We start from the raw sequence: 15113 nt of genomic DNA, 5'->3' as shown, positions 1-15113 counted from the left end.
TCAGCTTCGTCACATCCCTAATTTTCACCAATATATCTCTGTCCACCTTATTGCCTCCTGTAGGAAGTATTGGAGAAGCTACATAGGAATAACAAATCCTAAGTAGTGTCGACGAGTAATTAGATTTATCAGAAGAGTTTTCATATATTTTCGATCTTATTGATATCCAAAAACAATAATTCTACTAAATAAAAAAGTTGGTTCTATAAGAGATTTGAACCTGCGATCTTCAGAGAACTGGGTCAGCTCTTTACCACTTTCCCACTTCATCACTTGATCAAACCAAGTTGAAATTTTGTCTTAAGAGCCGTCAGCAATCTTGCAAACTTTGTTAACATAACTGTTGTTTTTCACTAGTTTATTTTTACAAGCTGGAATAGACTTGAGGTCTGCAACACAGAACTAGACTTCTGTGGTAATGTTTTCTCTACCGTCTACTCTCATGTTTTGTAAATGCGAAGTGGCATTGTTACATGTTGCAAATATTTTCTCATATCAACGTTAGTTCCAGATTTGGCCACAGCCACTGAGCATTTACTTTCTGGACATATAGCAGGCGCGGAGCGTCCATGTAAGCCGCGTAAGCCGGGCTTACACTTTATTAGTTCTAGTAAAATATATGTAATAATATGGCAAAATTCGTAAAAACTTCAAAGTTCGTCTCGGCCAGATACCAGTCTTCGACATCCTGTTTGTTAGATTACAACACTTCAGCACCAGATGGCACATGAGAACTCCCGCCTTTGCTTGGGGAAAGTTGTAAGCCGTCTGAATGTTGCCTTACAAATTTATGACCGCGAAGGAGCAGTGCCTATCGTCACCCACCGTATCTGGAAGGAGAAGAGCAAGCAAGGAATATAGGGAGAAGAGCACGTCAAAACCCTAGGTGTGTAAACCTACGGGCAGAGGTTTACAGCAGCGTTGCAAACCTCATGTTTAGAAAAAGTGTTGTTCATGGACATCTGCAGTATTTCTTTCCACCAGGGAGGATTAAGCAAAGTTTTTTTTTTTTTCAGGGGTTGGGGTAAACTAGGTATATTTTCCTTCTCAAAATATACTAATTCAATTTGAAGTTAACATTTTTCTGCAACGCCCTTACAATAATTAACAATTTGATGTGACTGAAATGAAATTATATGTGTGAAAATGGTTGACATTCATTTTTCAGGAAGTGTCTCCTCCCCTTGCCCCTTCTGGACATCCATGGTGTCGTTTAAACTCCGAAATTATGCTACATACTACTAAATTATTCTGGGATTTTCATATTATAAATACAATTTATAACAAAAACAAATATAAATTCAAATGGTTCAACCAATGGCATGGGTTTCACGTTATGTGAAAAGTTTGAGAAAATTCAACCACAACGAAAAGCGGCCCTGTTGTTTTATTTATATCTCCAACTTACAAACTACTTTTTAAACTTGTGCGAGATTTAGCACCATTATGCTTGGGTTGGCTTCACTGAATACGCACCAGCGAGACACAGGTCCTGCAAGAGGAGGGACTCCAGCGTTGTCGGGTATGAATGGTTGACTGCAAAGGAAATTTGAGCCGGTGGTGCTTCAAGGAGGTTTTTTTCCCCCCAAGAACAGGGAATTCTGAAGCAAAAAACTAACAGGAAGGGGGAAAAGGAGAAACCTAGAAATGAGCGGGATACGGGAAAACTAGATACACATTGATGTGATAAATTCTTGTTTCTGTTTTTCGCTTGTAGGAGAGCATAAACATTAGACATATTAAGATCTCTGTTTTCCGTTTATGTATGAACTCAGCTGGTAATAATTGAGCTAAAAAGTGAAATAAATAAGTAAATAAATAAATAAATGTTAATGAAAACTGAAGTTTGAACCAATTTTACAAATTTCATGTCAAATGTGAACCAAATATTATTAATTACATAGTCCGTGATTCAAACACTCTTCGAACAACGTACGAAAAGCCTGTTTATGATCTTTTAGGTGCTAGATTTGCTTCACTATCCTAAGAAAGCACTTACATGTCCTTTGATAGAAATTTCTGGATATATCCCTACAATTCGTGAGCATTTCTTTTATATTTTATATTGTATTTTTTTTTACTAAATATAGGGAATTTTAAGGCAAGAGAGGGAATTTATTTATATCCGAAAGGGATATTCCCCTCACAGTTCGAAAGATCACTGCTTTGAGCAGTGACCAATTGGATCTGGTTTTTTTTTGTGTCCCCCTTCTTGTTGTGTCTCGAGGTATTGCTTTTGCAAATTCCATCTATTGAAAAGCGGACTGTTGTCCCTGTGCTGTGGTGTGATACAGTAGTGAAGTGCATTATGGAATCAAATGAGTGTGATTGTGCAGTGGGGTGGAGAACTTGTTGAAGACGTCGTTGTCCAGCAAGGATTTTGCTGCCAAGAAGAAACTTGTGGATATAGGTAGGCCCACCCCTTCCTTCTCTAGCAGACATAGTAACAGAAACTAAAAATAAAGTGCACCGATTTTGCGATTCATGGTACGGAGCTGATACTTGGTTATGTGGTTGTAAAAAGTATTCAGCACTTTTCTGTTTCCTTCTGTTTTCGTTTGTTTATTATTATTATTATTCATTTTATCTAACTTTGCATATTTTTTATCGATACATTACTCATTGTGATAGGAATAACACTGACTTAATTATCAGCTATCCAGAATTTTTAATTTGGTGAAAAATTCCAGGGAAGTGTTCTGAAAAAATTTGGGGGGGGGGGGGTCGATGTGTGTGGATAAATCACTAACCATGTCAGCCCAAAAATAAGCACAACGGGAAATAGCCTTCGTCATGCTAGGCTTACACTGATGGAAAGGTCACGCTCCGCCACTGACATATAGTACATACTGACCCTCATTTTTCCATCATCCCTAACTGTTGATGTTCTGACAATGAGGACTTTCATTACTAATGGAATTTATATGAGGGAAATTGATCCCTCTTTTTGCATGAAACATCTCTTCCATTGTTGTATCATATTTAGAACAGTGCTATTCATTCTGAAATTTATTATTGGGAGAATTTGCCTCCTTCTTTAGGAAACACAACTATTTGTGTTGCCGCCCTATTGACTCCTGCTCCAGAATTTGGTTCCATATAGGGTAAGAGACTATTTCCATAACTTAGAATTAAGATTGAGTCAAGATCTAGAACCAGGGGTCCCCGGAATTATGAAAATCTATTTCCCCGATCAAATGCACAAAATTTCCCTGAGAAAAAATATGTGCCATCATCACATATTTGCATGGATTTAAAAAAAGAACTCAGTAGGGTTTATATTAACATGATGAAGTGTTTAAAACAGACGATTTAAATTTATTGTTATTTTTTTAATGGGCCTGCACTTTCCTTAAGTCACATGTTTTTCATGTTACGATGTTCTTTTTTATGCTTATGAAACAAACACTCAGCACTGTAGTTTGTAGCTGGAGTAATATACAACATCAACAAAATAATACATAAAAAAGCCAGCAGAATACCAGCAAAATCTCACACCCTTTTTTCACCTAGTGCATCATAAAAAAAAAGAGATACAACTGTTAAGAGACAAGAAGCAGCAGTGGTAAGAGCTAATCTTAGCAAGCAGAGTAAGTAAGTGCACATACAGTAATGCTCATGAGTAGGGGATGGATTTATATCCAAAATATGCATTGAAACAGGTAAAAGATGCACTACAAAGCTTTAAAAAAAAAAAAACATGTCAAAATTGTGTCTATACATGCTTTATGACCACACTGCCCACATAATTCCAAGAGTTTGAACAATTCCAGCTCATTCACTTTGAATGCTACCACGAATAAATGGTCTTCTTCTGACTTCTAAAAAATTGCAAGAAATATGAATAGTAAACTATTAATACCTCCCTCCAACAGAAAGGTCGCTGAACTTTGAAAACACTGTCCTTTGTCCTGAAGTACCTTTCAGGTACACTGAAGTGACAAGTGGCAGGTAACAAGGAGATTTCACAATGAAGTGGCAAGTAACAAGTGACATATGACACATGTTGCTTGAGAAGGAGCCAATCAACAGCAATGTTTCACACTGTAGCTGCATGAAAGGATGCACAAGCCTGCATTTAATTGGTGAAATCATCAAGCGACAAGGATTGCGTGTCACTAAAGGGTGAAATTTCCCTAAAACAAGATATCCACCATGCATGCACTAACAACACAACAGACTTAAGCAACACAATGCATGGTACAGTGATATGGCCAAGTCCAAGTGATACTCAAGTGGCAATCGACATGTGCAACTTGTTGAGTCACTTCAGTTCAAAACCTTGCATTTATTTCTTACATTTGGTTTCCAAGAGACATGTGTCACTTACTGACTGTCATGATGACATTTCGATCTGAAACCTCTCTTATGGTATGGAAGGATGAATGCATGCTGCTCACAGCAGAACCATTTTTTCAGTATATGTTTCTATGTGAACACATCCATAAATATCAATGGTTATTTCTAGATGTAGTGCCATTAGCATGACGTATGGCAAGAAGTTGATGTGTGTGACAATAATAGTGTGTGTAAATTTCCATGCGAACCACAATAAATTACACTGTTCTACAAATTTTCACTTGTTTCTGTTACAGAAAGGAAAGTAGCTGTTGCTTACTGAAGTTGACCTCCTGAACATGAATATGCACCTCATTTTCTAAGATTGCCTCTTCATTTGAAGTTACAGCATAATTCTTGTTACCTATAAGGAATGCAGTGGATCTTATTTTCAAGCTAAGCATAATTCATGTTGCATAACGATTAATCATAAGCAATGTGGGCATAAATTGATAAATATATTAAGAGTGCCCACAAAAGGAGGCTAGGGGGGAACACTTGCCCCCACCCCCACCCCCGCACCCCGAGATACCTGAGAAGAATTCATACAATTCAAATTTTGAAATAATAACATGGAAACATAGATGAGTGGTGCCGTGAAAGACAAGATTAAGCATCTATGCAAAATAGCTTCAGGCTGGTGATGCTTTATGATAATTCTCTTAACTGGGGGAAAGCATAACTCTATGCTTCCTCCACTTAAATGCTGCCCCCCCCAAAAAAATCCTGTGGTGGCCTTGAAATAAATGGTTATTGAATCCTCAACAAGAATGTTTTTCTGTTGTGTAGAAGAGTGTATCCTTTCTTTTTACTGAAACAGATCCATTAAACAGTTGAAACCACTAACAGCAGAACACTAAGAAAGAAAAAAAAAGTAATTACATAATACTATGAATGTTGAATTCTCACCCAGAATTTCTTTCATGTTTTCATAAGTTTCCTTAATGACAACTACATGGACAACAGGAATTGAAGTTAGAACATTATCGTTGTGCAGCAAACTTTTGAGGAATCAATAAAAAGTCTGCAGTCCTTGGTCTTATGTGATACATTCATCGATGCAAAGGAGCCTTTGTCATGGTACACAGTCAGGCCCCCTTTTGTTTTGAAAAATGGAAGAAATTCTTTGTCTGCAGGGAGTAGTACCTTGACATCATCTGTCAGGTGATTCCATTGTTGCAGCTGTAAGGCCAACAATTCGGTTTTATTTTTGGGAAGTTCTAAGTCCATGATAGGGTCATTTAATTGGCCTGTTTTATCTTGTGGTTTGCAGGATTCTTGTTGGGAAAAATTATAATAATAATAACATATCCTTATTTAGCGGGCGAGGTTCAGCATATGCTGTATCCTTGTCAGAATACAATCTATAGTTGACACACATTTCCTACAAACAGTACATATATTCAATAAGAAAAAAAGAAAAGAAAACAAAATAATAATAATAATAGTTAATAAAAAAGATGAAAGAAAAACGTATGGACAATTGGAAATCAATTGATAAGAAACCTGTAGCAAGGCCAGGATGAAGATGGAGGGATAACATTGAGATGGACCTAAAGGAAATCGGTAAGGATGGAAAGGATTGGATTGATCTTACCCAGGATAGGGACAGATGGAAGGCCTGTGTTGCTGCAGCCATAAACCTTCGGGTTTAAGAAGGCTAGAGAGTTGGTTAGTTAGTGGGGTTCGCTAGCAGCCAAAGGTGTTGAAATAATTCCCTGAATACATGACATGTAGGAAATGGAGCATTGTTGTTGGGATGCAATGAAACATTGCCTAACAGCCACAAGTGTTGCCACATTGCTGTATATACTGAATATACGAAATCTAACAAAACTCTGGAGACACTGCACAACTGAATGCAAACTGGTCAATGTTGAGGGGATTTGAAACAGCAAAGGATGGCATTATATACTGGAATACGATGTGCCAGATCGTCAGCAGTGTTGTTATATATACTCGAGATGAGGTGGGTTGCTTGTATGTGCCTCCTCCGTTATGCCAAAACGAGAGCCAATCAAACTTTTTTAATATAATTTCAGTGTTCAGCAAACTCAGATTAGTAGAGAATGGGTACTTTTATTTCTGTAATAAAATGTGTGTAGAACAGTGTCATTAAAGTTATCAAAGATATTAAATTTCATATTTAAATGCTCAGAGAAAACCTGATTAACAGAATAAACTAAACAAAGTTTTCCAGAAACCGTGAGTACTACGTTTCTCGGTGATTATTTACTACTGCCTCTCATTTCCAAAAATATAAATAGACTCCTTTGGTACTACAAAGTCAGCCTTGAAATTTTGTCTTAGGTGATTTGAATCCATAAAAATCTTTAGTTGCCAAATTTAGCTTTCATCCCAGGTTTGCAATATAAGTGTCATAAAGTAACTATTGAAAATGCTACTTCTATTGCAAAAAAGTAAATGTTACATTTACAGCTAATTAATTTTAAAAGTAACTACTTACAGTTACATTTCCTAAAAAAGTAACTGTTACTTGTAATTGAGTTACTTGTAACTAGTTACTTCCAAACACGGCTTGTTTGTAAAGGATGCACAAATACATTTGTTTTATTTTAGAAATAGATAAGAATCCAACACAATTAATTTGAATAATTATGAATAGGGAAACCTCAGATGTCCAAAATATCTTTGTGGCAAGATTCGGTGTGCTTACGAAGATTCCAGTTTTGAGAAAATTTCTTTTTACAAATGTTACATTCATATTTATAAATTCCTAAATGAAGTTTCAAATGTGTTTCCATATTTTGTTTACGAGCAAACGTTCTTCCACAAATGTCACAAACAAATGGTTTCTCTCCACTGTGCACAGTCATGTGAACTTTCAGCACTGCTTTGCTTAATGACTGTGCACCACAGATATCACAAACACATTTCTTACTGTGTTGCTTTAGGTGGTCTTTAAAGGAATCAAAGCTGTCTAATGTAGCACCACATGTCTCGCACTGAAACTCCTCTTGGTGGCATATCATGTGCTTCTTCAAAGTCTGCTCATTTCTGTATACCTGGCCACATACATCACAGACACAAGACATGCCCATGTGAGTTTTAATGTGACTTATCAAACTAGCTTTCCTTACAAATACCTTGCCACAGTAATCACATTGATAATGCATTTTACATTTATGTATTTTCTTATGATAGCTCATGTATCGTTTTGTCAGTGTTTTTTCACACTCCCCACACTTCATATACATGTTTTGCCCAGGGGGATTTAAATGCTTCTTTGTTACATGGCTTCTGAGACTTAATTTTGTGTTAAACATTGCATCACATGTGGTGCATGCAAACTGCTTCTTCCCAAGGTGTATTCTCACATGATTTTCCACCTGGTACTTCATTTCAAATCCTTTAAAACATAAGTTACAAATAAACCTTTTGATGTTGTGGAATCTCCAATGAGGGTCCAACTGTCTTCTTAAACTGCCTTTGAAGCATTTTCCACATATTTTACACTTCTTAGTTCCTGTTTGAAGTATGGAAGATCGAGCATAACTGTAACGAGAAAATTTATTTTGAATATTGCCTATTCAAAAGTTAAATATCAGGTATTCATGTGTTGCAGAGATCACAACTTTAGCTCACAACACTAAATTAAATCTATTCTGCAACATCATTTTGATGGACAAAGCCTACCAAGTGACTTATCATTGGGTGCAGTGTAGTAAATGCATGATGTCCCATCACCACCGTTTTCTATTTTTTGTGACCACAGTCTGCTACTAATGCTTTCAAGTGGCTACCCACTTGTCCTCACATTGCTAGTTCAAAAACAACGAAACTTTGAACTTACATTTGGATCAATCTCACACCAAAAGAGAGTACATGACACTGTAAAATTACTTAGTTATATTGAAAAATATTAACAGCATTAAAAAAAAAAAAAAAAACTTTAAGCCAATAAGAACACCAGGATCCAGAGCGAGCCAATAGGAAGACAACATCTAAGCTCTGCCCCATCATAGTCGTGTATATAAACCTAAACTGGTCTCCATTTTTTTTTTTACATTCCCTGATGATGAGAGCAATGAATGCGCTCGAAACATTGGAAGCTAATGCTGATTTAACCTAGCTGGTAACCAGAGAACACTTGTTCATATATCAAAGATCTCATCAGGATGTGTTTCTGTAATTCAATAGAATGTAAGGTTCTTTAGCCCGTAAGCACAGAAGCCCATTTTACGCAGTAAGGCCTGAATGCCAAGCATGTTTTCAGTGGAAAGTTTAAAGTTACAAATTTTAGCTCGTTTTGTTCAGCACAGTCTAAGCTACAAGCATATGGTTGAAGAACCCAATTTTCATTTATCAAATTGAAGAAGAAGATGGAAAAAAAGAAAACTGGCCTCCATGTAGGCAACGCCAGGACATAAAGAGTTCAAAACTATACCCGCAGATTGCCTGATATGTGCTCCATTCTCGTGGCAAATATTGCACACTTGCTGCTGATACTTTGGAGGAAAAACATTCTATTGTAAAAGCATGTCATACATCTTTGGTGGGAAATTCAAAATTCTGACTTTTTTTTTTTTTTTTAAACTATGAATGTAGTTACAAATTAGCCTGTGGTAAAAAAAAAACAACTTTCAATTATCAAGTAGCAGAGGAAGAAGACGAAAGTAGAAAATATTATTTTTTATATGAAATTTGCACTTTGCCAGGCCCTCATGTAGACAATGCTAGGATGTGAGAGTTCAAAATGGTACATACATATTCTTTGATATGTGTTCCATTGTCATGGCAAGAATTGCACACTTGCTGTTGATACTGTCAAAGAAAAAATAATGTCTAATGTAAAAGCAAAGATGATTTTTTTCGGTGGGAATTTGTTCCCCACTCCCCTAAATATAGCCAGAAACAAATTAAACTTTACTAATTACTTAGAGGATGGCTCAAGGTTCGGGTAGTACTGAGAACATATATTTCCAACAATTACCTGAGTCACAGTATGTTTCAAAAGTGTAAAAAATGTCATACCTCGGCATTAGGGACCACCTAAATGTGCCATATACTGGGATGTTCAAAAAAATGTATACACATTTTAAAAGCATGTCATACATATGATACACTTCAATTTGCGTTGGCTATGGGTTCAACGTGTAGTACTATCGTTCAAAAACATCACCAGATAGCGTTAAGTGTAGAGTAAGAAGCCACGGTCACTAGTGGACCTACGCCATGAAATTGAAATGGCTTGTGCAGCAATCCCTGTGGCTACTCTGGAACATGTCATCAGGAATGTACAGCATCGTGTGCAAAGGTGTTTGCAGGCTGGTGGTTTGCAGTTTGAGCACTTATTGTAATTGCATGCAGAAACTGTGTCTATGTTGTAACTTTTCCCTTTGTATTGTTGTAATACTCACAATAATATAGCAGCTATTCCATTTTAAAGTGTGTATACATTTTTTTTGAACACCCCAGTATTTGTATCACATCTTGGCTTTAAGAGTAAACATGTGCCCTTTTCCAGTCTCATCCACTAATGTATCCACACCTACAATTCTGAATTATTTTTATGCACCCTGTATCTACATATAATACATTGTTTCATATTTAAAATACATTTTAATGCCTATATAATTTAAATGTACTTATAACTAATTATTGCCTTGCAATTTCTTCATTTCTACATGTGTTTCATTTAGTATTGCATAGGGGATAATTTTGGATAACTTTGCCATGCTGCAAAGTGATGAATGAAATGAAGCACCGTGCATGCTTCGCTATTTGTCCAGCTCAACACTTACTGTTCTGGGTTCAAGAGTTCTTGAACAGACGAGTGGAAAAAAACTGCATTGTCCTGCTATCTACTGATTAAAAAGTAACACTCATCAATTGTGAGCTCCGATAGGAGGGTACAGAAATAAAGGGCAGAGACCAAGGCACTAGATGTGTTTAATAATTTTTGGACTTACCTGGTACATTGCAGTAAACATAAGAAAAATTGTTTAGTAGTTAGGCTCAGGGGCGCCGACTTGTCAAAATTATTGAAAGGTGGGGGGCCTCTGATCACTTAAATAAATGAATGAATGACTCACTCCCTCCCTTTTATAAAAATAAAAATTACGTCTTCGTATAGCAGTTTTTAAGCAGCTATTATATTCCTCATGCAAATGAAATGTAACATGAAAAACGTGTGTCTGCTCATTTGTTTTTTAGAGATAACAATTAACATTTTTATTTAAAAGTAGGCTATGTATTTACATTAAGAGGCCAACATAACAGTTTTATGCCGGCCTCGGTAGCCGAGCGTGTTGGGTGGTCTGCTCAACTAGCTTTGATCTGGAGGTCTCGGGTTCGAGTCCCGGCGAGGGCATGGGTGTGTTTTAATGTCCGCAACAGACTTGTAAAGAAAGGACATGTGACGGGTGCAAAGAACCTTAGTGTTGACGTACCCATAAAAATAGCGAATATTTACAATATTAACAGTTTTATTTAATTATTTACATAAATGCTAACACAAATCACAGGCAAATAGTTTTACTTTTTTGTTCTTGCTACAATATTTTACTTTTAAAATTTAATTTTGCAATAATAAATAAACACATAGCACGCCGTGCTTTAGCAATAATGCCTATGATCATAGCCGTTCCCGCTTTCACAATACAGACTTTCCATAAGCTTTCCTTGCGTACTTTACTGCAAGCCAGTGTTAAATAAACTCAAAGATTTTAGAATTATTTTCCCCTTATTCTTTGGACTAGAGGAAGAGATTTCGAGGATAACTAAATATTGTACATATCAATATTGCCTGAAAGTCATGTTTTCGACCTCAAATTGTTCAGAATTCACTAAACAACATACTGGTATAATTGTCATATCACCTCGTTATTTTGAAACTCTTTTTAGTAAAAATGTTAACAATACTCATAATTATATACTTAGTATATAGTAATAAGTCATGTGTTTTTCTGTCTCCGTTCATAGCTCCCCCCCAAAAGTTGATGGTTTAGTGGTCTCAGCCCCCCAAATTTGATGATCTAGAACATTTCAAATGTGTATTTAAAGTTAAGTTCATGTTGCACAATTCAGAGTAAACTTTACAAGAGAAGCAAAATAATACATTAGATCCTCTTAAGCAAAATTATTTGAGGGACTCTGCCCCCACATCATTAACATTGGAAGGGGGGGGGGTTCGAGCCCCCCCAAGGCCCATGGAGTCGGCACCTATGGTTAGGCTCCATTCATAATTATTTTCTGCCCAAAAGTAGAGAAATTACACAAACATATCTATCAGATCTACTGTAGTGTAGCATAGCAATTACTAAACAGAGAAAAAAATGGTAATTGACAAACAGAAAGAGTTTATTTATGAAGAAAATAGTTTTTGAATCATTACATTTGGAGTTACAGAATAGCAGTTACAGCTATTTTCATGAACATCTGAAAATGCTAAAATCACAGCATATGACTAAATGAAAATGACATTTGTTAAGCCATTTAATAATGTTGAAGAAACAAGGGTTGGTTGAAATGGTATGGAATGACCCATACTTGGTTAATTATTAGTAATTTATTCCATAGTTTTGTAAAATAAAAAGCCCAAAGAACTACTTAGGTGTCTTATATTAATTAATATTGCAAATGTGCTTGCAAGGACAGAAAAGATGATCGAAGAAAAATTTTCTTTTATTGGTCACATAACTGAAATGCATACTTTTTGTTATGCAATTTACAGATTATGTGCGCCACTTGTAATGCTTTGATGATTGGGACATGTGCTTTTTTTTAATAGCCACAGCTAAAGTTAAAACCTAAATATACACAAAACTACAATGGGTAATTTTTTCCAGTTTCATGAACATTTCTGATTTCTACAAGTTGCAAAAAAAAAAAAAATGGTGCACACACTTACATTTTTGTCCAATGTTCACTAGGGCTCTCTGAGGAGTCTTGTGTTTGTTCAACCTCATTTGAAGCAATACTAGAGGCTGTGTCACTGGTTGTTGAAATATTGGAATGAACTCTCTTTTCCCCTTTTACTGATTTGGATTTGGTTCTGTTGGTTGAAGGAGAAACTGATTCTTTTGCTCTGAAATGAAACAAATAAACAAACAAATGTTTAAGCTGCTAATATTTCAGTTTAGGACTGAGCTGAAACCACATTAAACTGATACTGATATCGATACTCTCGCCGACTCCCACCAATACTGATACTGATGCTTGAAAATTCTATCAATTAAAAGTTCCTGGAAATAAACCTAAATAATTCTGTAATGTGGTAACGTATTTCAGCACATGAAATATGATCATCCTTTGGAAGAAAAACTAAAATTTTTACAGAGGATGGATTTCTCAGCAAAAACCTAAATAATTCTGTAATGTGGTAACGTATTTCAGCACATGAAATATGGTCATCCTTTGGAAAGAAAACTAAAAATTTTACAGAGGATGGATTTCTCAGCAATAATTAGATTTATTTCCTGTAAGAACCATACATGTAACACTAATTACAGATTGTTATAGGAAACGTCATGATACATTACAATGTAATACATTTTACCTAGGTATATATTACTAATACAAAATATAGATAACAATTGATAATTAGTATAATTAGTCAAATTTGATTTGAAAGAATTCCACAGATGAATAAAAACAATGATATATAAATATACTTTTAAGTTGATTTTTAAATATGTTCAGCGGACAGTCTTTCAATTTCTTAGGCAAATGGTTGTACAATTTATATCCATGAAAATAAACACTCTTATTAAAATTAGATGTACTGTGGTTTTTATAATGAATCATCTTTCTTCCTTGTTCCATATGGATGTACACTACTATTTGGTTTAAGGTTGGAAATATTTTTCTTCATATATATACAAACATGGTAATGGTAAAATCTTTAAGCATCCAAAACACATGCCTACATGATTCACGATAATTGGCACCAATTATTATTCTAACAACTCTTTTTTTGTAAAATAAACAACTGTTTGGCACCAGGTGTGTTTCACCAAAACATAATCTCATATCATATTATGGTCCCCTTGAGGAAAAAAAATAGTAAATAATATTGCACAGGTGTAGTGTGCTCAGAATTTTTTAAAAAAGGGGGGGTTATAAATACTCTTTTTAAGTAGTCAGTCCTCATTTTGCCATCTTTTCTTGGTTTTGACATTCCTTTCTTTTTAGGAATGCTAGGCAAAACACCGGTGTTTATGACCCCCTCCAACCTCCTCTTTGTAACACCATTCCCTGTGAAATATATCCAACCCTATTGGAAACAAAGCTAAATGTGGGGGAAGAAATTTAACCTGTGAAATATATGTATTTATATGTATACTTGTCTTGGAAGAAATGAAAAATATTTATACAGAGGAACAAAGGTCAAACCATGAAACATGATACATCTTTGAAACAATGGGAAAAGAAAGGTGAAACTTGAAGGGGGGAGGAGGTGGGAATTTCAACTTCTGAAGCATTACATTCTTTTGAGAACAGTGCAAAATTATATCAAAGAAGGGGAAGAATTTTATCCCGTGAAATATGGCCCTCCCCATAGGGCAGGGGTTCCAAAATTTTTCATTTCATTTCACCTTTAGGGTTTCAAGATTTTTCTGTGGCACCTGAATCAGAATGTAGGCCTATCCAACACTTGCAACGCTCAGTTAGAGTGGTTATGCTGCTTGCCTTAAGTTAAAAAATAAACACATATTTCAAATTCAGAAACTTTTTATGTGTAAAAAGTACTAAATAAGCACATATTTGGAACAATCAAGTCAATGATTGAATATATTGGAACATTTCGCGGCACCCCTGCAAGCCAGCCAAGGTGCCCCAGGACACCACGGTTCATACTTTGGGAACCACTGCCATAGGGAAAACCTGTTAAAGATGTTCCCTATACTCTTGTCTCTTTATGTTGTGAGTTAATATTCATTTTTAATTAGAAGTTTAACTTTAATTGTACTGATTTAACCTTATTAATATGTATTTCAATTTTTCTTCACTCTCTTTTCAAGTTAAAAAAAAAAAAATAGTTGCTGGTCACTCTCGTCTTCAATCCCCAAAGATGAGAGTGGCGTTACCTCTCGAAAGCTTGGAAACCTATCCGGAAATCACTTAGTTGATATCCCAAGAAAACCTCTTCAACCTAGTTGAAGTAACATCCTTTTGGTGGAGGGAAATAGAGAAGTCTTGAGACTGATGCAACAATGCCCTTATGCTTTCTATTTCTCCCTCCTCTCACTTAGGTGAACAATGACTCTATTTTCATGACCAATAGTCTTCAAAATATTATTGTGAAGTGTAATTATTTGGTTTGCAATACCTAATAAATTTCTTTGCTTGGCAAATGCAAACCAAATTAGAGAAAAAATGTAATAATACTAAATCCTGTCATTCTGGGAGATAACAAAGTTTGTCCGGGAGACCAGGAGAATAATTTTGATTCCAGGAGAGTCCAGGACATTCTGGGAGGGTTGGCAAGCCAAGTTGCCAGTGGCTATTGAAGGAATAATGGGGTTTATCACTTATGCAAAGAGCAGAAACATGTGTTGTAATTTGGAATAACAATAACTGCTAATCAGGGGGTGTTAAGCCTTGCAAGCCCTGCTCTGAGCCTCATTTAACCCTACAAGCAGATGAGGCTGAAGCAGAGATGACACTTTGAGGGTGGGGCTGTATGATGCTAAGGTAAAAGGAACATCTCTGTCATTTACTCCCTTTGTGGTTGCACTTGAGCCCCAATTTGAGTTTTTAGGAAATGGTATGCTGCTATACCGCGTTTGTTAAAACCTGTCCCGCTTCCT

General features: G+C 35.9%; 1 protein-coding gene across 6 annotated transcripts in view; it reads right to left on the bottom strand.

Annotated features, from left to right (window-relative positions):
• Positions 1-4865: 4865 nt before the first annotated feature.
• The window catches only part of LOC145988858 (uncharacterized), a 211102-nt gene continuing 200854 nt past the window's right edge, over positions 4866-15113 (bottom strand). For all 6 annotated transcript variants that reach the window (XM_083124106.1, XM_083124104.1, XM_083124101.1 and 3 more), the window contains exons 4-5: positions 12212-12388; positions 4866-7854 (exon numbers count right to left, since the gene is read on the bottom strand). In XM_083124106.1, coding sequence (XP_082980232.1) covers positions 6972-7854; positions 12212-12388 — 1060 coding nt within the window. In that variant the 3' untranslated portion in view covers positions 4866-6971. The remainder of the gene's footprint in view (positions 7855-12211; positions 12389-15113) is intronic.

This window comes from Lepisma saccharinum, chromosome 6 (assembly GCF_977018435.1).
Source record: "Lepisma saccharinum chromosome 6, izLepSacc3.1, whole genome shotgun sequence".
NCBI lineage: Eukaryota > Metazoa > Arthropoda > Insecta > Zygentoma > Lepismatidae > Lepisma > Lepisma saccharinum.
The sequence above is the reverse complement of the archived record's forward strand: the minus strand, read 5'-3'. Positions and strand labels throughout refer to the sequence as shown.